This window comes from Aplysia californica, unplaced genomic scaffold (assembly GCF_000002075.1).
Source record: "Aplysia californica isolate F4 #8 unplaced genomic scaffold, AplCal3.0 scaffold00215, whole genome shotgun sequence".
In the NCBI taxonomy this organism is placed as follows: Eukaryota; Metazoa; Mollusca; class Gastropoda; order Aplysiida; family Aplysiidae; genus Aplysia; species Aplysia californica.
In genome coordinates this window covers 608,122-634,061 of record NW_004797485.1, presented here as the reverse complement: position 1 = coordinate 634,061, position 25,940 = coordinate 608,122, and the positions used below count along the sequence as shown (strand labels likewise).

Here is a 25,940-nt window from a genome sequence, read left to right as displayed (position 1 = left end):
TGTGTAAATAAATGTCGTCCATGACAACGCTCTCGGATTAGGCTTATCAACTTATCGCAGAAATTTACTTGAATGAACTCCCTCCGCTTTTGTGAGGAAATCAACTCAGCTGAGAGAGAATTTCCTGTGTTTGGGTTGCTTGATCCCAAACTGAAGTGCCATATACCGGTGTGTGTAAGATAATATAAGTCTGTCTTTTATTGGGCATGTGGAAAAGGAACTGGTCTTGGTGGCCTAACTTGACTTAGGTTAGGACTAGATCTAGAATCTAGATCTAGATCTAGATCTAGGTAAGGTACTCAACTACTAACTTTTAGGTCTTAGTCTTGTCTTAGTCGTAGACCTACTCTGCAACTTAGGTCTTAGGCCTACTACTCATAAGATAGATAAGAATGGTAGGCGGACAGTTGGGGAGTGCTGGCTGTCTATATTGGCATAGCATAATAGACAAAAGAATAATAACACTCACAAGCAGTTTACATTATTACGCTTCTGCATTAGATCTATATTCTAGATAGATCTATATCTAGATCTAGATTTAGATCTAGAGAAATCTACATCATTCATATTAATTCCCATCCATCAACTTCAACCTTACTCAGATTGTGTCTCCTCTCGCCCCTAGAAACTCAACGTGTAGAGGACTGCCAAATGGATATAGTCTAGTTTTTTTTTCTTTCTTAAAACTGAATGATTTATGTATAATGCCATGCCCATGTTTTTTACTCTATACATGGGACATATGATGCAGGCATGTAAAATCTTGTATGTTTACATGGATATGATAGAAAGCAAGAATACAATTGAACCTGCTCTAACAAACTGACATCGCGTTTTTTTGCGGCAGCAAGTGGCATTTGATGACGTGAATTTTGCAACTTTCCACAAACTGACGCAAATTTTACAAAAAAACGAATTTTTCATAAATATTTTCTTTCTTTTAAGCCGTTCTCAAACTCAAATTTTCATCAGGCCCTTGCAAGTCTGCCTGATTTGCTTCCCTTTGTTCTGAACTTCATTCGCAGTCCTGGTCTCTATTCTATCCTAATAATTATATAATCTTTTGGTTCTGTTGGATTATTTTATGCTACTGTTTTTTATCGCTGACACTGATACACTGTTGCAGCGTTAGCCGTAGCAACTGTAGTGTCTCGTCTAGTCTTTCGTACTTTTCTTTCTGACGTGATCACTGAAGCGTGACTGCAATAACATTGGAAAAATTTCTAAAGAACAAATCTGGTCAACATGTTACAGCACACCAATGACCAATGGCATTCGAGTTCACAAGGTGTGTAATATTGTTCGGTTTGTGGGTACAAACAGATATAGGGAGAGTGAAGAAACGCACGTCTGAAAAGGCTCTTTGGTTTTATTATAGTCTTGTAGTACACTGTAACCGAAAAGTGACTACTGAGTAGAAGAAAGGTACTGTCTAAATCCCGATACGTACCTAACAGTTATAACAGAAGAGTTGTGTGATGTACATTATTCCACAGGTGGACGCACATAAGTGCAGGGGCAAGCTGTTTTGTACCCCTTTCTGACTTTCAGAGGTCGACATATGAGTCTCTACTACTAACCAGTTCGGTCTTGTGATCTGAGCATGCACATTGCCAAGCAGTTACTCTCCCCAGCTTTTACGTACGTCATCAGTCCGTAACTTTCACTGTTTGCCTCTAGATATTAGCTTTCCTCCCTTTCATCCGACCGGTCGGAACATTATTGTCCTTGGGAGTGAGTCATGGCGCATGGTGCGCCCAAAGTATGTTAGTTTTACTGATAGGTACCGAAGAACTTCTCTTTTGACTGGAAGTTTTTGCATCACCGCTTCATTTGTGATTTTGTCTTTCCAGCTGATTCTGCCTAGTCTGCGAAAGATCCACATTTCCAGAGCCTCAATCTTGTTGACTGAAGTTTTGTACATTGTCCAAGTTTCCGTGGCATAGGACACAATTGGAATGATGTAGCAGTTCACCAGCCTTAGTTTCAGTCCCATTGTGATGTTTTTGGATAAACTATACATGTGTAAAGATGATGTATATATATAGTGTAAAGCGCATAGAGCCTGCTGTTGAGCGGGAATATGCGCTATACAAATGCTATCTATTATTATTAGGCCTATAGTTTTTTAATATTCTTTTAATAAAAGAATTTGTGAATTTTCAAAATAACCCTGGAAATGCCCGTCTTTTTGTGGGCGAGCCGTCATAAATCCAATCTCCTGTCGTTGTTGTTAGGTATTCCCTCCAACCGATCATATTGCTTTGGCCCCTCTCACTGTTGACCAATAAGTAACAAATTTTCAGCTTCTGGTGAGGTAAGCATGTGATCCCTCTTAACCCATAAGCCCCGCCCAGAACTCCTAAAAAATCGTAAGTGAGATGAGTGGTCGTTGTTTACCAAGTTTGTAACAAAGTAACAATGGACGTCAACATGAACTTGTGACAGAAATGTCACTCGTTCTCCAAGTGGTGGCGACCCATGTGTTTGCCTTTACCATAGCACTCGGTCCTCCTTGTCTGACACATTTAGTTTTATTACCACCTTTGCACAAAAGCAGCAACAAAAGAAAAAAAAACCCCCAGCGAAAACTACCACAACAATAACAATTTAATGCAGCTACCTTCTGTTGGGACCTCAGTAAGAAAGGAATGGATTGGTTTCTTCATATTGATCAGTCCTGCCTAAGATGGCCACCTGTCTTTTATGGCCACTTTTCTGCTTGACAATGGGTGGTCGTTTTATACAGGTTCGACTGTACATGCATGTGTGTGCATAAGTATGTGCATGTGTGTGTTTAAAAACTGCATGTGTGTTTCTGTTAACGTGTGTGTTGTGTGTGTGTTTGTGTACAGTGCATATGTGTGAATGCTTAAATCTCACCTGCTTGAGCATGGTGTATAATATGTTTCGAGCAGTTTCATACAGTGGTTGTGTGTAAAATGTAACCTATTTTTTGTGGGTCTTATCTGGTGAATATTTCCTTTTATTACAGGTCGTGATTTAAAACCGCCATGTCTTTTTTTGGGCTCACACACTTGGGTTACCAGAATTCAATAAAGGAGGTTTCAGTTCCAGCGAGACAAGATCCCATCAGGTCAAAAACACAGATTGGCTTCTTGGCACTTCCTCCTTTGAAAGACAGAAACCCACCACCTCGTTCTATAGTTCCCATTGATCAGTTGTCGCAATATGGCAAGGGCCCAGATGGATCTTTCGTGGAGTACACAAGGCTACGAACAAAACACACTCGGAACCCTGATTGTAAGTCCATCCCTTTTTAAATTGAAAATATTAGTTTTAGAGTTCTTTTGGTTCTGTCAAACTTCATTGTAGTGCCTTTTAAATGTGACAATACCATTCCGATCTTCTGTTAATCTCAGTGCACATGTAGGCCTATCTATTTTTGGGAATAACTGAGGGTGCACCCAGCAGTTACACAGTATGTTTCCCTGAGAACTGAGGTGAACAATTTGGAAATTATAGATAAACGAATTAATAAATATGTGAGGCATCGTGGGGAGATCAAGCGTCGTCAAAATAATGAAATCTGAGAAATCAGCAATTTTCGGCCAGTTTGGACTTTTTTTTCCGAATTTTTGTTTTTTGGCTCAACACCTAGTATATCCATTCAAAAACACTTTTATGCATGGATTATATAGAAAATGTTGATTATAGGCAAAAAAAAATGAAAATTTGCAATTTCCAAGGACTATATACAGCTGTGGAAGTCACCAAACTTTTGCGGCCATTTTCTCGCTAATTTTGCTTCTGAAACCAGGTAACCCCCACCTCATTCAATTGCAAATATCTCAACTTCTATTCAAGATAAATAGATATTTTTTTCAACAAAAGCAAGGCAAATGAATAACCTTTAAGATGATACCAAATAACTCCATATGCTCAAAAATTGACAGGCACCTGATTCCACAGTGTCATGACACATATTTTCTGTTTGTTGTCTTGCTTTTTCTCTTTGAGGAAAAGCAATAACATTCTCTTCAGAACAAAGGCTCACCATTAGAATAGATATTTATTACATTGTGGTTCTTACAAACACAAACATACACTCTGCAAATAATATTTTGTTACAGTTGGTATAAGTTCATGAAAAAACATAGCATGCATTATGTGAAGTGTGCTTACAAAATGAGTTACTTCTCGGATTCATGCTTTATAGAAATAGGTACATCACGCTTATAGGTGAAGTTTTTACAATTCATAGGCCTGAGTATGAAATAATAAAATATTTTAGTTATATAGCATCAATAGAAATTCTACAAATTTGACCCTAGAGTCAATTTTTTAGCCAATTACCCTATTTGTGGATCGCGAGAAGTAACTCATTTTGTCAGCGCGCCTCACATATTCATCTTGAAAGATAAATTCACATCAAAAAAAGATAATTGCAAGTTACAATGTAATAACTGATTAGTTTTCCACCATTATGAAAAACAAACATTTACTTAAGTTGATTGCTTAAGGTTTAGAGGCAAATTTATTATTTTGTTCAATGCTCATTCAAAACTTTTACGCCATCCCGATGTGTTCAGTTCTTGTATATTATGAAGACAGATTTTGGTTGCTTTAATGTGGCCCCCTCCTAATTCTTTTCTGTATACCTTTGTCTCAATATGTTCTGGGTGGTATGTTTTGTACTGATGTGGAGTAAACACAACACTCAATTGTATGTCAATCCTACACCCTCATATTTATAAATGAACATTCCAGATTGTAATTTATAAAATATGTATTGTAGCCTATGCCTCCATTGACACAATTTTGTACGTAGATGATTAAGGAATTGTTCTTCGATCATACCTGTCTGGGTCAACCAAGGCTTAAAGAAAAAGTGATACAATAACATCCCAGCAGAAAAAACTGAGATGCTCAACAAAAACCCTCCTCTCTTGGGAATTGAACCTAGGACTCGTGCATGCGACGGCACTGCAAAGCCCCTGGGCATTATGTTGGTATACCAGAATGTAAAGTTTTGTGGAGGAACAAGTGATGACAAAAGTTACATTTGAAAGTTTGTGATAAGAATCGGAGTATTGGTATAATAATAATGAATGACATTTATATAGCGCTCATTCCCGATTAAAGTACACAGGCTCTGAGCGCTTTACAATACAATAGAATGTACAACAGTAACATAAAACATTGTTAATTTAAAAACAGAAATGACTTCAGCTGATGTTTGAATGAATCAGGAGTCTTGATCTCTCTTAAAGTACTTGGCAAAGCATTCCAGATCTTTGGGCCTTGATATTCAAATGCCCTTTCACCCCTTGTTTTAAGTTTCATAGATGGTAAAAGAAATTTCCTTTAGTCAGCTGATGACCTTAAACTGCGAGTTGGAACAGTCTTAATCTTAACAGATTTGATAAATATGATGGCGCATTATCCTTCAAACATTTGTGACATAGTGTGGCCAACTTGTGCACAATTCTTTTCTCAACAGGAAGCCAATGCAATGTCTGTAAAAGAGGTTTAGCAAAGTCTCGCTTTCTTTTCTGTAAAACTAAACTTGCAGCATTGTTTTGGACAGTGAAAGTACATCATGTACAAATGGTTTATCTGATGTTTGTCTCTTTCTGCTTTGGCGAGCAAGCGTTCTGCAAGGGACTAAGTGATCTGGTTTCAAAATTGCTATTTTAGTGTCTAACAACAACAAAAATTGGTACCTCTTTTTAAATGATCCCCCTCCCCCCCCCCTCAAACTATTCTACTCGCATTCTACCCTCATTTCAAACATACTCACTCTTGATCCTGTACTAACCAGCACCTCACACCTTGTACAATCGGCCCATGACGACTTCCCACAACGTTGGCTGGTGGACGAAAGACGAGCCTTTGAGAGAGAATCAGCCCTGGGCTCATGTACCGCGGAGAGTCAAGCTACACAGTGAAATGAGCAGGTGAGCACCTTGTGGGCCTTAACCCTTTCAATGTTGAGGCGCTTCCATAGAATCTACGTTAGTACAAACAAGATAGAATGTAATTTCAAAAGCGTTGTCCACATAGAGGACGTAGAATTATCCTACCCTACACAAGATAGAATGTAATTTCAAAGACGTCGTCTACACAGAGAAAATAGAATTATCCCTTGCATACCTGGCAGGAGTGACAGGCAGTGCAGACCATTTTTGAAGGTACTCTCAGTATTTATACTGACTTGAGTGGCTTCAGTGTTTGGGAATGTAATGAGATGATAAGTGCTATCTAATCCTAGATTCTACTCGTTAGTCTATCTACGTTGGTTTCAATACTCACTATTTCGAGCGGGGAACGATGTGTGTGGGTCGTACAGGTCCGGAGCGCCATCCACTGTGTCGACCCACCAGTAGCGTCGATCCCTGCTCAGCCTAGCTTTTAAGTCATTGCTCGGAAGGCCGGTTTAACCTTTGCGTCTGTTTATATACCCCCCGTGCTCCCTTATTCTCCTACACTCACTAGGCTACACTGAGTTTGTTCATTTATTTCATGTGATTTTGGCTTGTCTGGTGATCACAGCGAATTATAGACCACACGCCCCCTTGATCTCATTGATCAATACGATGAAAACCAACACCCCACATAAAGAGAATACACAAGTCACCCCAGTGTAACCCGTCATGATAATACTAAACACAAAACAAGGGGATGATATTCAAGAAAGTCCTGACGTCCCGTCCCAAACCAATCTCTCTTCATCTGTCTCGACTCAACAACAAACTCTGCATCGAAATCCTTATCATGAATGACCAGTTCTGCCCTTGGACATGTTTGTTCCCCTGCTGGCGCCCCTAAAACCAAACACGCCACCCGTTTTCCAAACTGGATCTTGTGTTGCCCCACCGTCACCCCTCCTAACTGTCCGATTACATCCATGCCAATCAGCACATCTATGCCCCCGACTATGTGATCAATCACAGTTGCCCTTGTACTAACTTTTTCGCCATCTACCTCCATCTCAATCTGCGCCCTCCCCTTGCATTCAACGGCTCTTCCATCAAATGCTGATACCTGCACCGCATCTCCGGTCCATCTGTCGACCAACCCAGCCCTGATCATGGTGTTTGAACACCCCGTGTCTATCAATGCATGTTGACTGTGACCTTGCTTGGGGACTGTGATCATTGGGACCCCTCTTACTCCTGTAACGCACACTGTGTCACTCCCAGGCCTCGAGCTTCCTCCCCCACGACTACCTTTACCAGCATGCTCACAGTACGCCGCAATATGCCCTTCCTCACCACACCTGTAGCACACAAGTGACTTTTTCTTGCTTAAATAAATTCTCTGGGCACTCTCTAGCAAAATGACCCTCCTTACAAATGAAACACTTCACCTGACTGGTGTTGTACTGCGTCATTCCCCCGCCCCCCAGATTTTTTGTATCCCCTTGCCTGATCTACCGCTGCGGCTGCAAGCCTGCCACCCACTACTGCCCCCTTGTTTGCTGCCAGGACCCTAGCTCTACCAATAATGTCTGCAACTCTCATCGACTCCACCCCTACCACCTGTTGCAGTTCCAAGGCTATGCTGTCTGGAAAGCCGGTGACAAAAGTCAATTTCACTAGCTGCTCCAGCCCCTCTCCTGAGAACCCACAAGTCCTGCCTACCCTCCGCAACTCATTGGTGTATACGTCCACCGCTTCCCCGGTCCACCTCGTCTCACGCAGTTTTGCGAAACCAACGAATTGGTTGTCGCAAAACGCTTCCTTCAAGTTTTTCTTGATGAGCTTTACGCTCCCCTTCTCTTCTTCGCTCATCTCTAGCTACACAGCTAGAGCTCCCCCTTCAGGTACAATGGGATAAAACTGGCCACATCTTCAAATGTGAGTCAGTTTAGCCACCAATTCCGCCTTCTGCAACCAAGCCTCGACGTCCTCCTCCCCAGTAAACGGTTTGAGCACATCATACTTGATACTCGAGCCCATCGCCATTTTTGACCTGCTAGCCATCACTGCAAAACCCCTAAATCTGGACTATAACAACTAGATCTAAATCCAGGCCTAGATTCTAGGTCTAGCTTAGCCTAAGGTCTTAACGATCACGATATCCCGCCTGGCCCCCACGCCACACGTCAAATAAAAAGCCGAAATAGCTTGTAATGAGATGATAAGTGCTATTAAATCCTAGATTCTACTGGTTAGTCTATCTACGTTGGTTTCAATACTCACTATTTCGAGCGGGGAACGATGTGTGTGGGTCGTACAGGTCCGGAGCTCCATCCACTGTGTCGACCCACCAGTAGCGTCGATCCCTGCTCAGCCTAGCTTTGAAGTCGTGGCTCGGAAGGCCGGTTTAACCTTCGCGTCTGTTTATATACCCCCGTGCTCCCTTATTCTCCTACACTCACTAGGCTACACTGAGTTTGTTCACTTATTTCACATGATTCTGGCTTTTCTGGTGATCACAGCGAATTATAGACCACAGGGTAAGAATTATTTCTGAATTTTGCCTAAACCCGGGCTGGACGGACATACTCGACTGATTTTTGACCTACCAAGGTGTCTTAAATATGCGAAACTCTATGGGTAACTTCCCAAATTTTTCGTCCTTATCCGAGAAAACAAAGCGCTCGATTCTAACCACTCAGATTCTTGTAAGTGCATGGGTTAAAAATTCTTCTGGTATCTAGTGCGCACCATGTCTGTGAGTGTAAGGTTGGCATTTCCAGTGCAGCATAGTTCTGCAGCTGAAAATATTTATTTTATGTTTTGGCCTTTCTATTAATATTTGCCCATAAAGGCACAAGTCTTAGGCTACTATAGGCCACGTGTCTGCGAGAAAATGCAAAGTACACAAGGGACTGAACTGGTCTCCTCCTACGGCATCTGCTGAGGACCAGTAATGGGTACGACCCAGAGAATCTTATCTGGAAAACCTGAACTGATGGGTGGAGAGGAAACACCAGGATAATACAGGTTTTTTTTGAGCATCTGAGTGCGGAATTGATGAGAAAACTTGATTGCCAATGCCTGTTTCAGATGTGGCCCCATATGTGAGGCAGCGAGGTGAAATCAGGCGCTTGTCAAAATAATGAAATCGGAGAAACAGGCATTTTTCTGCCAGTTTAGAATAGAAATTGCTATGGAATTTTTATTTTTTGGCTACCTCTTTTATGTCCACATAAAAACACTTTTCCATGTGAATTTTGCTGAAAGACACTTGTTAAAGGCTCAATATATGTCATTTTTTAGTTTTCAAAGACTCTCTTTAGCTATATTGGAGTTACCAAACTTTGGTGGCCATTTTCTCGCTAATTTCACCGCTGAAACCAGACGACCTCACTTCCTTCAATCGCAAATATCTTGAATTCTATTCAAGGTAAATAGATATTTATTTCATTGAAATCAAAGCAAATTAATCAGCTTTCAGATGATACCAATAATTCCACTTGCCCCAAAATTGACGAACGTCTTGATTCCACCTCGTCATGACACATATATGATGATGAATGTGAATGAACCGCACTCTGAAGATTGTGCCTGCAGTGTAGGATTTGTTGTTTATTTGTCAGCACAGTTCGGGTCACTGTAGACGGAACATGTCCATTGCTGCAACCCCCCTTCTCCTCTATGCCTGTAATTAAGATCATTATCATAATCTGGAAGTCTGATCATTATTATTGCTATAACAAAAGATTTTTCTTTTTTTTCTTCCCCAGATTTGTGGACGAGATGAAACTGACCAACCGCCAGTTTACTTTGTTTTAAAAAGAAGGAAAAAAACCCAACCCAAAACGGACTGTATACAATTGTTCTGCCTTTTTTTTACAGTCGTTGGAAATTTAACAGTTGCAATAAATTGCAGCCAGGTAGAGTTGGAACATCCGGGCTGAGGAGGAAACCAGACAACCAAAGATGCTCAGTTTTTGTACAGATGTAACGTAAACAATGCTTGCGTGGTTATTTCTGATGTGGTTTTTCCCTCTTGTGAGGGATGGGTATCTCTGCGGTGGACAAAATACATATATTCAAGCTCGTGAGCACCCTGCAGTGGATGATTTCTATAAATATTTGCCCTCCCCTTATATTATAACACCCTAGGATTCATGTTATGTTTTTACAAAATGTGCTGAGAGAATGAATTGTTATAAGTTGATCAACTTCCTTTATTTTATGTGAGGTGAAGTTTGCTGATGTAGGAAATACCATATACAGTTTTGAGCAGCTTGATTACGCCACTGTTTCGGTTGATAATTATTATTATGACCAAAATTTTCTTATTTTCAAAACTTGCTTAAAATTACGAAACTTGTTATAATGAAAAAACAAAAGAGACTATGTAAAAAACTCAACAAAACTAAATAATTTGTTTGAGTGGGTCCAGATTCACTTTTTTCTCCAATCCCATTTCTTGTTCACTTTCACGTACTGAGGCTTGAGAGGAAGTTTTTCCATTTATGAAGATCCACATGTTTGAATGATGTTTGTCGAGCAAATCTTGAACCCTGTTATAATGTATGTTCTTGTTTGTAGTAGAAACAATACCAAAAATGTCTGTCCATAGTGAATAATTCAATATTATGATCCCCGTTCTTTATTATCCTTTTTAGATAATTCAGTTTGATTGATGTTTTTCCTGTCTTGACTCGAGAAATGTTATTTTCGAAAAGGTTGTCAGGTCTTCTCTGCAACAGTTTGAAACATTTCAAGAGTTCAAAGGACATGGAAAACATTGGCAGCAGCAGCAGCATTAAAATGGTCTTCCTAGACAGGCCTTGATAGGCAGGGACTGAGAAAGGAAAACTGTAGTCTTCAATAGGAAGAACTGAGTCCAGTAAACTAAGAAAATGATAAGCTTAACTTAAAATGTAGGCTACATATATATATGCTGCCCTTCAGATTTTTTTCGGCCCCCCCAAAAAAGTAAATTCAGCTGCCCGTAGATCTTTGTGTGCTTCCATCAAAGTATTTTTTTTAAAGAAGATGAATTATTAAGTTATTAACAAAGCTCTCATCATAAGCTGCCTAACTGTTTTTTTTCTCTCAACTCGTAGTTGAGGTAAATGTGGCAGAAGTAAGCAGGACTATGAAAAGATGTCTGTAGTGAGTGAGATGACGTTTGACTTTGATAGCACTCAGGTATAAGGTCAAGGACAAACTGTGTTTCAATGTTTTTTCCCCCGCCTGCGTCTTGTTCCCCCCTTCCCCGGTATCATGTCAAAGGTAACTTTGAGGTCCGTAGTGCATTTGTACTTATAATATACTTGACTGATGTGTTTATCGCTGGGATATTTTACACCTCACAACATGCCAAATAAACTTGTTTTTCTTTTTTCATCAGTAGAAAATTTTTGACTTCAATTCCTTGAGGCACAAGATGATCATGTCTGTATGAAAGTTACTGGATGAATACATATGCAATTTCTTTTGTAAGATGTCTAAATAAACCTCATCATAAGTTTTTACATATCATTACTTCAGAAATACAAAGTTCTATCTGCTCATTACCTAGTTTGGAGTAATTTGACGTCAAAATATTTGAGTTTCACAATTCGTCAAGCTTTTTCGAATGCAATTCTTTGAATGTCTTGATAACGACTCTGAATATTCGAACAATTTTGGCCTTCTTACTACCTCAGAATGGCCAAAAATGTCAGATAGAACTTTGTTATACTGAGGCAGAGGTATATCTACTTTAAAAAAGAGTGGCATCGGCGACATTTTCTTAATTTCTGATTTTTTTTCAATCTATCTGAATGAAAATGAGAACTTGGCAATATCAGCTGAGATGGAAATCCATGTATTGGTATATGATATGATATATGACAATATTTTGATGACTTTCAACACGTCCACATTGTATATCCCGTGAGGGGGGACTGCGGGGGGAATAATTAGAATGTATGTTATCTTCTTGTAACACCATAAATCCTCTTCAGTTATAATGATGATGTAAGTAAGTGTGTTGCCAGTACCGTAAAACTCTTACTAACCAAATCAATCAAACCAGAGCGATGAAGCAAACCTGCACTTAACACTACAACTAAATTGTACTGCAAGAATATAAACAACACCATTGTAAGAAAAAGAGAGCAAGAAAAGAAGCAGAAACAATGCTGTGTTAGAATGGTACCGGCGTCGGGTGAACCAAGAAATAAAGCAGAAACAACGGTGTGTTGATATCGTACCTGCGTCGGGACAGAAAGGAGATCACTACATAGCACCGGACAGAAGGGAGATCACTACATGGCATCGAACAGAAGGGAGAGAGCCTGGCTGTTGATGGATCGATAAAAACAAGAAGAAAAGCTACAAGGTCTGCCTTATGTTTTACTCAACCTGTTCAACTGGAACAATTTAACTTTTTTTGTTAAGTTTTTAAAAGTAAAGTTTTACAACATTTGCAATAGAATATAGATCATATGGGTGCCGAAGATGAGATTAAGAGGTGTTACAAGAGAGAACAAGCAAACCACATAAGAGCACCTGCCAACCTCCCACAGAATTTCACTCAATATGGATGTAAAACCAGACAATATTGATTGCTCGGTCGTTTAAAGAAATTCCCAGTGACCCAGATAGAAAAGGAATGAAACATTGAGCACAGTAAAATTGGCATATTTGCAGTATTTAGCGCAATCAGACAAACATGCGAGTCGGTATAGCGGAATATTGCTGCTGCTGAGCACAGTGCATAGGCCAGTTATACATAATGTAAAACCTTGCCAGTTGAGGAACTTGTATGTGATCTAGCGAAACAAAGAATAGGAGAGCCCATGTGTGTCAACAATGAAGGTCGGAGCGACTGAGTAGGGAGGTTGCGGTATGCGCAGACAAGCAGAACGCACCGCGTGATAGGCCATCCTAGGCCTAGTCTAGATTATCTAGGCCTACCATGCCTCTCACTTCTCCGATGCGGGACGGAGAGGTCACAGTGCTGTGATGGATGAAGCGAATGTGTGACGTGCGCAAGCAGACAGAACACACCACAGGGTGTGGTGGGGTGGGGGACAACACAGCGGGTGAGTTAGCCTACAGCCTTTTTTTTCTGATCGCCAACACCGAGCTGTCAACATCGCTAGCGCTAGAGGAAGAAACCTCATTCGATTTTTGATCAAGTAAGACCTCCTAGAGGTCATGTTGAAGCAAAATGATAATCATGGGAGATAACAAAAAAATCCCCAAAACCCGAACACCAAATTCATAGATTAGGACTGCTTTATTATTTTCCTTGAATTTATTACTGGATCCCTTATTGTGAGAATCCTGCTATAACGGACATTTTGCACCGGTCCCCTCCCTCTCGTTATAACAGGATTCCACTGTATATGCACAGGAACAATTCATTTGACTGAGACACAAACAGCCGCACCAAGTGGTCTCACTATATCTCGGACTATGTTGAACATATTCCTTCAGCTGTTTCACCCGAAAGAGCATAAAACCACAACATAACGGTGTCATTTCTTTACCAACTTTTTATTGTACTTGGCGACACATAATATGATGATTTTAATAAAAGGAGAACAAACATTTTTAACAATTTCCCATAAACTGAGCATTCATACAAAGTCACACATCATTCTCCAACTTCTCATCAGAATTTTTCAACTTTCACTCTCACAGCTCCAATTACTTGTGCTCTTTTCCTGTGCGACACTTGGATCTTCCACTTCTGATAGTACACTCCAGTGACACAAGATGCACATCCCCCTCCCCCAAAACACGCATATTTTAAACACACATATATATACAGTGGAAACCTGATATAACAGGGATGGTGGGAGTAGAGAAAATGTCCTGTTATATCCGATCTCTGTTAAATCAGAAATGCAAGGAAAGTGAGCATTTGTGGACTAATCCAGCTGTACTTTTTCATGGGTAGTTGCCCTTGCCACAAGTACCCACGAACAGGGGTTTTGGCACCATCTTTCTCCTTGCCTCATTAAACCACACCAGAAGAGCTTGGTCCACAGCATCTGCATTGGGCAGTCTCATCTTCTTTCGATCCAGAGCAAACTTTCCATTGGAGTGTGCTGCCACTATCTTCTCTCTATCCTTGATAATGGTGTGAATCGACCCTTGTGGAATGTCGAACTGACGACAAATCTCTGCCAGTGGAGCTTGCTTTTTGTCAACAGCCTGGATTATTTCGTATTTTTCGTCAATTGAAAGGCATTTTCCCTTGCGTTTGACATCGTTGGTGACACATTACGCGTGCGTGTTGCTAGGTTTCAAGCTAGATCAAGGCCCTCTCTCGTTTCACCCGCTGCGTGTGCTTGCAATGACATGGCTTGCATGGGCTTGCTCCATCACTGCGTTACTCCCTCTCTCTCTCTTTCTCTTACTTTTTACACATTGTTAACGAGCCTTTGTCCCTGCTATAACCGGTTGGGCTCTGAAGAGGCCCTGTTATTGCCGATAACTTTTAATAGAGACAAAGAGTAGGAAAAAACGGGGATTTTAAAAATCCCTGTTATTACCGGGCTTGTTATATATGGTTTCCACTGTATATATAAACATACTTACACACTTACATTACATACATACACATACACACACACCCACACACTGATATACATGCATAATATATACATATTTGCACTTACACACAGACATATACTTGTACTTGCACACACACAGCTGTAGACACCAAACTACAATCTCATCAGTATCAGCACATATCACTAGACAACAGCTTCACGTGATGGACTGAGTAGCCCATTGCCTGATCTCTGTGGGGCAGCCTGGGTAGTGCTGTAAGGCATCAAGGATCTGGAGACAGGAGAAAGGAAATGTGAGAGTTGAGTTTCATAACTACAGAATGTTCAGCCACTCAAAATGAGACCACTTTTAAGTCACTGCCCCCAGAACTGATTTCAAAGACATGACTGAAATGATTTCTTTCACTCAACAAACCTGTGACAAAGATATATCGGTGCGCAAGTTATTTGCCCCTGCCCTGAAGCACCGATATATCGGTATGTGCGAGTCTACCATAGAACAGTAGTCCCAACACGGATAAAAAGGGGGAAAATGACGTCAAAAGGACTTGAAGGTTCGTGGTAAATATTGTACAGGTCAAGGCAGCTCAAGGATGAAGGAATTGGTTTCAATAAAGAAGGCATGCGGAGTTCATGGAGTGTGTGGCCATGTAGGTGTTTTTTGCTCAGGAAGCCAGGGGACAGGTTACTTTGCCTGCCTCCCGGAATTATTCAGAAATGAAAAAAGAAAATCCTGCTCGCAGGGTTGGGTTGATTTAAATCAGTTGATTTTAAAAATTTAAATCAACTTGATTTTTAAAATAAAAATCAGTGATTTAAATCACTGTTAAAAAAAATTATTTTTATTCAGTTTTTACACATTTCAACATTCAGAATTCCTTTCCTTGGTTTCATAAAACTGATATAAGGTTTAGTAGACTAATATAATCATGCTTAAAAGTCTGTTTTCCCCCCTTTCACTGTAAAATAATACAGTATTGAATTTACTTTTTTTTTCTATAATTGAAATCAGAGCTGGGTTGATTTAAATCAGTTGATTTTTAAAATTTCAATCAACTTGCTGATTTTCAAAATAAAAATCAGTGATTTAAATCACTTTTCAAATAAATGTATTCAGTTTTTACATATTTAAACATTCAGAATTCCTTTCCTTGGTTTTATAAAACAGTGTCACTGTAAAATAATACAGTACTCAATTTACTTTTTTTCATAATTGAAAACCAGGGTTGGGTCGATTTAAATCAGTTGATTTTTTTATATTTAAATCAACTCGATTTTAAAAATAAAACTCAGTGATTTAAATCACTTTTAAAAAATTTATTCCGTTTTTACATGTTTAAACATTCAGAATTCCTTTCCTTGGTTTTATAAAACAGATATAAGGTTTAGTAGACTAAAATAATCATGCTTAAAAGTCTGCTTTCCCCCCTTTCACTGTAAGTAGTAAAATAATACTGTATTCAATTTACTTTTTTTTCATAATTGAAATTAGCATTTTCTTTTTCTTTTTAGACAAACACAAGCGCGCGCACGCACACACACAGTAATAAAATGCAAGTTTATCTATGCATAATTACCCCCCCCCCCTCCTTTTAGACTGACATTTTCTTCATTTTTTTGTCTGTAGCCATAATTCACTGATATAGCAGATTAAGGCTTTCTAAAATTGCAGTTGCTTAAATTAATCATTAGTTAAAATAAAGACAATGCATTTTGCATTAAAAGAACTTACTTTTAGCCACCAAAAATCCCAAACTGTGTCGATATTAAAAAAAAAGCCGATTTAAATTTAAAAAATCAGATTTAAATTTAAAAAATCGATTTTTTAAATTTTTATTTTAAAAATTTTAAAAATCACCAACCCTGCCTGCTCGGCAAAGGGATAGATTGACACCCACCTCATGACTCAATTTTGTTTTAAGTTTCAGTAAGAGTTTTACAGCACCTGCAACACAATTTAAGTCTCCGTGAGACTACCCCCCCCCTCCCCCGCAATTGGAGTGCATGCAAATTCCTAATATTACAATTACAATCGATACTGACACCTTCAGACTATACAAGTCAAAACAAAAATAGTACTGCAAGAATATAAACAACACCATTGTAAGAAAAAGAGAGCAAGAAAAGAAGCAGAATCAACGCTGTGTTAGAATCGTACCGGAGTCGGGTGAACCAAGAGATATAGCAGAAACAATGCTGTGTTAGTATCGTAACGGAGTCGGGTGAACCAAGAAATAAAACAGAAACAAAGGCATGTTGATATCGTACCTGCGTCGGGTGAACCAAGAGCGTCATCAGCTTGTATTCTCTCTGACCTTGACCCCCTCCATGACCCCTGATGAGCTCCAACGTTTGCAGATGCTCGTAAGCCTAGAAGAGTTTCAGCATTTGTATTAGTTTTAAGGCACTTGCAACACAAATAGGTCATATAAATGTCGAAGAACAGAGGTGTTACTACATATGTACATGGTATAAGAGGAGAGATGAGAACAGTAGACGTTTGATAGAAGAGAAGGCAAAAACTTCATCAGAGCACTCACCAGCCAACTATATGCCTAGAACACATCATAAAATGCATATTTGTCACGACACGGTGGGATCAGGCACTTGTCAGTTTTTAGGCATGGAGTTATTGGTGTCATCACAAAGCTTGTTCATTTGTCTTGCTTTTGTTGAAAAAATTACACATCTATCTTGAACAGAAGACAAGATATTTGTAATTGAAGTAAAAGGTGTTGCTCGGTTTCAGAAGTAAAATTAGAGAGAAAATGGCCGCCAAAGTTTGGTAACTCCAATGCTAAAGAGGCTTTGAAAACTGAAAAAAAAATGTAATTTTTTTTTCCCAGTAAAACCATGGTCCCCACAGGGTCGGGAAATCGGGAATTTTGAGATGGGTCGGGAGGTCGGGAAAAAGTCAGGAATTTTGTGATGGGTCGGTAAGTCGGGAAAGTATAGGGCCTGTGTAATGTGCAGCTATCTAGACTGTATGGTTGATGAATCCTAAAGAGGAAACGTAATTGAACCGCTGTGATGGAAGTGTATGTGTGACACTGAGGCTCGATCGGGAAGAATCAAGATCTGCTTTCGTTACCGCCCAGAAATTTTCCGGTAACAGTCTGATAGATAACGCAACATTTGTAACATGCAGGTTGTGCATTATGAACGCTGTGTCGCCTTGAAAATAAATCAATATTAAAAATTGCCCTCTGCTGTCGCTTGTGGGAAAAAAAAAAAAAAAAAAAAGAAGTTATACAAGCGTCTTGACAGGTTCGCCCTCGTGACCGGTCAATGAACCTGTGAGTACCGGCGGTCTGAGCGCTGTGAAGTATAGGACTCCTTTATAAGATACACTCGTGGAAGGGGATGGGGGGGGGGGGGGGGAGCTGAAGGCAACGCTAGAGGACAAAAACTGAACTTGGAAGCATATTTTTTAGCATTTTGATTACTACTTTAGAGCTCTCTGCAAAGCGCACGTTGGTGCAGGCCTTGTGTGGAATCAGGATCCGTCATGCCTTGTTATTGAACTAAAGTGTTCGCGTTTCATTGGATGGGGTGATTGTAATTTATATCTATATTTTATTAGCTTTCTGTTCAAGACTGGCAGATTTTCAGTGTCACTGCATCTTGCGCCGCGCCCCCCCCCCCCCCCAGTTCTTACACCTCTCACACTGAATAGGTGTACTTGAGCCATTCTAGTTATTACTCTACTTTGAGTTGCAGCAATGGTTTTCGTCTTCACGTTTATTATATGAATCGTGACACCCAGACTGGTTATTGACAGTCGATTTTCTAGTTCTAGGTCTTTTTTCAGGCTCAAAACAGGATTCATTTTTTTAATATAGGGCCTATAGTTTGTTATGTTGGCTAATACGATGATGGGAAAATATAAATAAGTAAGAACAGACTGAAATACCAAAGTCTCTCAAGATGCCAGTTCCACACTGACATGTTGTTAACTGGATATAATGTACCTACATGTGTGTGTGTGTGTGTATTCACAAACATATACATGTATTATATTAGATATAAATGGAGCACACGCTTTCATTGTTATGTAACGTGTTCCTGGAAAATGGATGAGGCCCCTCCCTTGGAAAATTGAGAAGCTGGTTTGGCAGTCACCCAGTATTATAGTCATCTATTGTTTGAAGACTATACTACAAAATGTACATTTGTATTCATTTATAGACATTTTAACTTTTTATCTTTGATAGATGGGCTTTTTTGGGGATCATTCTTGACGCGCAACGGCATGATTTTTTCGTCAAATTGGGGTCTTGAAAAATTTTTCCAGGATTTGGTGGGGACCCTGTAAAACAGTAAAATTCACATGGAAATGTATTTTTGTATGGACTTAAAACCCTTACCTTCATCACTACTGGCTTCTCGTACACCTGCATGCCAGAACGTCGCCTTGCAAACTTGAGGTACTCTGCAAAAATTTTGGTAAAAAGTAAGACACTAAACAAGACAAAATGGAAGTGGGTTGTTCACACTTAATAATACAATACTATTAATAATAATTAGCATTTGTATAGAACAAATCCCCGCTCAACAGCAAGCTCTATGCACTTTACAATCTATACTATAACTCCAGCAGACCTGAGAGCATATCTCTCACTGTCTATAGCCGGGTACCCATTCCAACCTGGGTAAAGTGAGGAAAATTAGGGTAAAATGCCTTTCACAAGGACACAACGTCAGGCCCGTGGCTCGAACCCCCGAACCTGTAACCTCACGATTACGAGTCCGGTAGCCTAACCACTAGACATCACATGAAAACAAGGAAAGTTAATGTAAAAGGCAACAGTGCTAGTAAAGTTATAAAACAAAAAGCGAAACCTTCCACAAAGTACAGTGGAGTCTGCTTATAATACACTTACTCCAAAAACAGCAGTAAACCTTAAAAATAAAATTAAATCCCAATATTTTTCTTCTATTTTTTTAGCAACATCTGTAAACTGAAAATGTGGCTAATCTGAAGAAAATCCAGCAGTCCCCACAGATTTTGGTTTGAACAGACCCCACTGTATAATTGAAAATGAAATTACAGGCATTCTTTTTATAGAAAAATTACAGGTACAAGTTTGTAAATACAATGTGAGCAGAGCATTTTGTGGCCGACAGATGTACAAATGATCTTTTATGAGAATTTCTAGAAAAGGAGGTAAAAAATTACCTGAAAGATCATGACTATGTATCCAATTATGTATTTTGCAAATTGCATTATGTAGATTATTTTATTAAGTATTTGTATGTGCTCATTTCGTAACAATGTGTAAGAGTGCGCATGTGATAAGCAAGTAGATGTGTATGTGCGCGCGTGTGTGTGTGTTTGCCGGGCATGTGTGTGTGTATGTGTCCGTGTGTGGCTAAAACAGCACCTGGACAAGGATGGCTGATGTCTCTATAAATAAATCATTGATGGTCGGTGTCTGTGTGTTTGGCACGCATGTGTGTGCACGTATATGAGTGTAATGTGTGCATGAGTGTGTGTGTTTGTGTGTGCGTGTGTGAATATTGTTCGTACATGCATTTATGTAAAGCGCCTAGACCTGTGTTCACACAGGAGTGGGCGCTATAGAAATGATCTACAACATAATTATTATTACAGATAAAAAGGGGCGAGTTTGTCTGTTTCTTTCTTATTTTTCCTTTGCTAAAGTTTCTCACAACGGCAAGTAGAGACAGAAATATAAAACAAAGTTTTGTGATGTAAATAAAGCAAACAAGTGAACAAACTCATTCAAATAAACGGACCAATGAAGGTTATCGCTGAGCAGCCTCTTAAAAAAGAACCAGACATACGCTAAGTGTTACACCTAAAGACACACTTCAGTGATCATTTAACGGGTGGTACAGTGGCTGTTTTTACTCCCACACCAACACAATTTAGATAATTTACTGGGCAGGCTTCGTCCCTGCCTGTCAGGACCACTTCCCCCCCACCCCCTCCCATGAAGAGAGATTCAACATCCCAGCGAAGGGACCAAGGTTCTCAACAGAATTTCCCCTCACAAGGGAATTGAAATGAGGCCTTATGCATGCAACAATGAAGCACCTAACTGCTACACCACAGACAGTGGTCTATTCCACTGATTTCATTTCTTGCTTGACCAAAGGGGCAATATGTCTGAAAGATCGAGAGGAAAAAAACAACCAAAAAAACATACCGCTGTAAACCATCTCAAAGTTGAATGGCTCTCCCTCATATATATCCGTCAAATGTTTCATTGCAATGATCAGGCACACTTCCAAGATGGACAACCCTGAAAGGGAAATAACAATTAAGCAGAAAGACAAAATAATCTAATAGTGCAGAAAAGAAAATTTCGTTCGAACAGGGAGAAAATACTAGCTCACGTGAAGTGACCAGTCTTAAACACAACCCTCATGTTTGTAATTCCTTATCTCAATATGTTGGGCGTACATCTGTGCTGTTCTAGAATCTTTGTATGCTGGTATATCCATTCAAAACTTCCCTTGTGGGTCAATAAAGTTTATCTCTTAAGTTACATTTGCTTATATTCTCTCCATTTAGCTAACATTTTCATTTCATTTCAGTTCTCTGATCCAGCGGCTATCAGAGTTTGAGCTGTTCACTCTGTTTTTGATAACATAAAAATTAATGATTGCATGGGTGTGCCTCTCTTCAGTTCCAACATATCATGTGTGTGACAGACATTTTCAATAAGAAATATGCAGACAAAAGAATTCAGACTTTTTTTTACAATCTCCCAAGCATGCCTCAGTCTAACCCTGAAAGTCAACCTGGGCAATATATATATATATATATACTATATGTGAGGTATCATGGTGAAATCAGGCGTTCGTCAAAATGATGAAATCAAAGAAATCTGAATTTTTCTGGTTGCTGGGAAATCTTTTTCAAATTTTCTTTTATTGGCTCAATACCTTTTATGTCCATTTATAAACACATATATGAGTGAATAGTACGAAAATCATTCATTAAAGGCACAGAAAACGCAAATTTCCAGTTTTCAAGGAACACTCAAGCTTTGGAAGTCACCAAACTTTGGCAGCCATTTTCTCGCTAATTTTATCTGTTATAGCAGGCGAACCCCACCTTCTTCAATCGCAAATATATCGACTTCTGTTCAAAATAGATAGGTATTTTTTTTCTGCCAAATGCAAGACAAATGAATAAGCTTAAAGATGATATTAATAACCCTATATGCCCACAAATTGACAACTGCCTGATTCCACCACGTCGTGACACATATATATAAAACCCACTGGAGCGTAACAATGTTTGAAGCGCAGATTCTGTCACAGTGCTTGCATGTCAGTTACGCAAAAAGAAAAAAACAAAAGAAACAAGACAAACTCGTCGCTTTTTATCAGTAATAATAATTATAATAATGTAGATCATTTCTATAGCGCCCACTCCCGTGTGAACACAGCTGTAGGCAATTTACCCACCTAGAAACAACCAGGCTGAGAAGCGCCAACAACGAAAGGAAAACAGCGGAAATATAGAGCTTCGATCTACGTCACTGACATGCAAGCAATGTGACAGAATCTGCGCTTCAAACTAAGGAAGAATGAGCCATGAAAGAAGCTGCATGAAGACAACCGTGAGACCCTCCAAAGCTAAATTGACCGTCTGCATTGACGAAAAGAGCCATACATACTAGAGGGCGATTTGGTAACTCTGGTGGGCGGCGGACAGTGTCCGGTAAGTGACCAGTGTTATTTTATGACCTACTTGGATATACATGTAGGTGGGAAGAAATTTTTTTTTAGCCTCTTAAAGGTGGGAGAAGTGGGTGCTGGTTATAAAAAGTTTGACAGGCCCTGGTTTTAAAGAAAGCAGGGTCTATCATCAAAATAACATATTCTGTCGCTACAGGGCACTCAACATGCAAAGTATAAACATACAATAATATAATTAAAAAAAATTAAACAGCTTTATCTCTCTCACCATGCAACATGGCAGATTTTGTGTCTGTGGAGATGATCTTGAACGACGTGACCAAGTCTCCCGCGGTAATCCTCGGGTGCTGCTCGCAAAGTTTACACACAGGGTAGGTCTGAGAACAAACAGAAAGAGGTACTCAGTTCACAAACCACAGGGATGGAAATTGATCAGTCCAAAATTAACTGAACTTTTGTTGATTAGGAGAAACACACTTATTCAATTGTAGATTAGAGCACATAGCAGAATGACTCACCATTGAAAGCAGGTCGACAGGCATCAGGGAGGCCACTTAATGACGTCAGGTCTCACGCACGGAAAATGACGGAGCAAATCAAAATTATGGATTTCAGTATATTTACAGAAAATGTCCATCCCTGATACCAAAAAGATTTCTATAATAATATAAAAGCAATTTTTAAAAATCTAGTCGTTAGGCTGATCAGCATCTCTCTTTTCATTTTACACAGAATATGGCACATGCACTGTCCAGTTTTATTGATACCGGATATGAAACACAAACAATTTTATAAGTTTAAAGCTCCTAGCCTTATTTAAAAAGTGGGACGGGACCTCCGAATTTAACTCTCATCTGTGATAGGACTGAGACAGCCCTGAGCACATAAACCTACAATTCCACAACTGCAAGCCGAGCAGTCAACTAATGATAGCAACTTTGTGGTGCTGACATGCTCATTTTTAAATTCCTGAACATGAATCCACGCTGTGCTTGTGGCCAAATTTCTGTACAGAAGAATTAGAGCCAGATGATTAGCGGGATGTACATGTAACTTCATATGAGTAGCCAGGACTGGCAAATTTTGCCAACTTCCGTTCATGGTACGGCACAAAGCTTAAAGTTATGCATCTTCACGACCACAACGTACGTCATAAGGCAACAAAGGAGTGAGAAAGGAAAAGAAAAAAAGAACAAAATTACTCATGCTTTTAAACATCAGTTTTTGACAAAACCACATTTATGACTGGGAAACAAACACCAGGATAGTATTTCGGCGCATTTTTTTTTAGAGCATCCAAGCAGAAAAACGAAAGGAGAACCAGGATCAATTAGTAAGAAGAGCTTTAAGGCACTTGCAACACAATTAGGTCATATCAGTGCCGGAGATTAGAGGTGTTACAAGAGAGTAAGAAACACAAAAAAGAAGGAGGGGAGATAAAGACGATAAATGTTTGATAGGAAAGAAAAAGCAAACCACACCAGAGCACCCGCCAACCACCCACTCCAGGATCAATGATGTCCGTTTCAGGTCTGGCACTTAACTCTTTGACTACCATGGCCGATTTATCGGCTCCATAACTTCCTAGTTCGTGGCCAAGAGCCGAATTATCGGCTCGCGCTTTTCTTTCCCTTTCCCTTCCACAATTTGACTCAACCTTTTCGTTTCATGTTTTAACTGCTCTGCTTACCATACATCAGTCAATCAGTGAAGGAATTTGGCCCTTTTGTGTTTTATTCTGCTGTTTTTTGGGCATTTTTTTCATGTTTTTTTTACCCACCCTGTGTTGCTCGAATTAGTTTACACGCATAGCAACGGAAAAATGGCTGGATAACCCATCAGGTCCCCCCCCCCGTCACAACGTTTTTCTGCTTCAAAAGCCCTGAAAAAGTTTGATGGGGAACTGTCAGTACTTTCCGATAGTGATGTAGGAAGTGATGAAGTTAGACCTGAGTCGGACAGGAGCGACAGCGATGAGAATGAAGATTCGAAAAGAGGGGAGTGCGTGTAGCGTTTTTTTCTCTTTTTTTCATTGTGAGTTATTTCACCAAAAGTGCGACAACTTTGTATATACTTGACCATTGTGCATGAAACTTGGCCCAGTTAGAGACAATTGGATATACTTTAGTATGACCAAGTCATGAAGTGATTGGATTTAGCAGCTATACACTGTGAGAAATGTAAGTTGAAAATATTTTTTTAATTTTTAAATTTTTTTCACCTTGTGTTCACTTACCTCCCATGTTTGTTTGGATTTATGATTTTGTTCAATTTTTTAATTAGATTAAAAATATTCTACATTCAATTACCTTCATTTTGGTACGTAACATGTCTGACTTCCAGATGGAATTATGCCCATCAGACACAAAAGAAGAACAGGGGTACTTCTGAAATTCTAAGACTAAGAAATGCCTTGGTCACAGCGCGGAAAATGCCTTGGTAGTCAAAGAGTTAATACTTTATGACGATGGCTTTTGCCACAAATATTCTCTACTAACTGTTGACGAGGTGCTCTATCCAGTTATCATCATCATCATCCAGTGCCAGATCTGCAACAGACATCAGGGATCATGGTTCTCCATTCATTCCTTGGCTCGCTGATCTTTCCCTGTTACCCATTTGTTTAGGCTCCCTAAGTAAGTTGCTCTGGGCCTACCCCTGCCTTGTTTGCCTTCCATTTTGACAGTGAGAGCTAGATGTTCAAGACCTTTATATCTATTCAGGTGTCCCAAAAACTGCATTCGTCATTTCCTGATTGTTTTTAACAATGAGCGTCCCACGTGGGCTTCATCAAGCACTACCCCATTTAAAAAAACCTCAAAACCCAGAAAAACAAACAAGTTGGCACGCTCAGACGCTGCTAGTTACCAGAAGAGTCATGAGTCCGCGGACGTCATTGGTCAGGGAAAACTGTCGCTCCAGGATGTCCTTCACAGACACTTCTTCCAGGAGCTCCTGCGGGACACGAAACAAATTGTTGTTTAACCCTATCCGTACGTCGTGCCTTACTATCGTATCCATACGGCGTGGGGAAATTTACTCGCTAATTTGATCCATACGCTTTTTGCTCTTGTTTTAGTAGAGGTTTTACGGCGCTCGCAACAGCATAAGGTCATATGAGCGCCAAGGGGTGGATGTCAACAGAGAAGTCCTTACAGGGAATCAGACTTACTCTGCTCACCTCTATAGCTTCAACAGCACAAAGTCTGCTTCGACTATCAAATAGCAGCTACAAGAGTGTGACAAACATACAAGAGAAGTAGAGGAAAAAAATGATGGTAAGGAATTGGAAAGAAAAAGCAGCAGTTCCCTGTTGTAGTTCAAGCACAGTTATGAGCATGACATTGTTGGATCAGCCCCTTTACAATTCTACTGTGCATTGGAGCTAGAAACGTCCCCCCTTTGGGAATGGCCTAAAGACACTTCAGTCAGTGGCATCGCCCTCGGGGTGTCTGTATGCTTTGTATAGCAGTCTGTAAAAATAACCTTTTGAGAAATACTGAACGTTTTAAAGAGATCTTCATACTAGAAGAATTCTAAAATGTGAAGAATACAACCCCGGGTGTACAAAATGGCCCCAGGGTGTACGGATAGGGTTAAAGCAAGTGTTTTACGGCACTTGCAACACAATAAGGTCATTTAAGTGACACGACCAAAATTGTTGTTTTAGTAAGAGTTTTTACGGTACTTGCAACACAATAAGGTAAAATAAGTGCCGAAGATTAGAGGTATTACAAGAGAGTAACAAACACAAAAAAGAAGGAGAGATAAGGACGATAGATGTTTGACAGGAAAGGAGAAGCAAACCAGGTAACCACAC

The 25,940-nt window shown here is 39.7% G+C and overlaps 2 protein-coding genes across 4 annotated transcripts in view; one reads left to right on the top strand and one right to left on the bottom strand.

The window, feature by feature from the left end:
• The first annotated feature begins 29 nt into the window (after nucleotides 1-29).
• LOC101845929 (testis-expressed protein 49) lies at nucleotides 30-11,282 on the top strand. 2 transcript variants are annotated; one of them, XM_005099494.2, is made up of 4 exons: nucleotides 30-168; nucleotides 2,996-3,264; nucleotides 5,786-5,921; nucleotides 9,659-11,282. In XM_005099494.2, exons 2-4 carry the CDS (start codon nucleotides 3,015-3,017, stop codon nucleotides 9,705-9,707), a joined length of 435 nt encoding a protein of 144 aa, XP_005099551.1. In that variant the 5' UTR covers nucleotides 30-168; nucleotides 2,996-3,014; the 3' UTR covers nucleotides 9,708-11,282. The 2 variants fall into 2 exon arrangements, with proteins under 2 accessions (XP_005099551.1, XP_035825954.1); XM_035970061.1 differs by lacking the exon at nucleotides 30-168 and adding an exon at nucleotides 1,364-1,641.
• Nucleotides 11,283-14,506: 3,224 nt separating this feature from the next.
• LOC101845330 (origin recognition complex subunit 4) overlaps nucleotides 14,507-25,940 on the bottom strand; it is a 31,075-nt gene continuing 19,641 nt past the window's right edge. For both annotated transcript variants that reach the window (XM_035970060.1, XM_005099491.3), the window contains 6 exons: nucleotides 24,989-25,075; nucleotides 22,389-22,497; nucleotides 20,617-20,712; nucleotides 18,811-18,875; nucleotides 16,712-16,813; nucleotides 14,507-14,714 (listed from right to left, as the gene is read on the bottom strand). In XM_035970060.1, coding sequence (XP_035825953.1) covers nucleotides 14,640-14,714; nucleotides 16,712-16,813; nucleotides 18,811-18,875; nucleotides 20,617-20,712; nucleotides 22,389-22,497; nucleotides 24,989-25,075 — 534 coding nt within the window. In that variant the 3' untranslated portion in view covers nucleotides 14,507-14,639. The remainder of the gene's footprint in view (nucleotides 14,715-16,711; nucleotides 16,814-18,810; nucleotides 18,876-20,616; nucleotides 20,713-22,388; nucleotides 22,498-24,988; nucleotides 25,076-25,940) is intronic.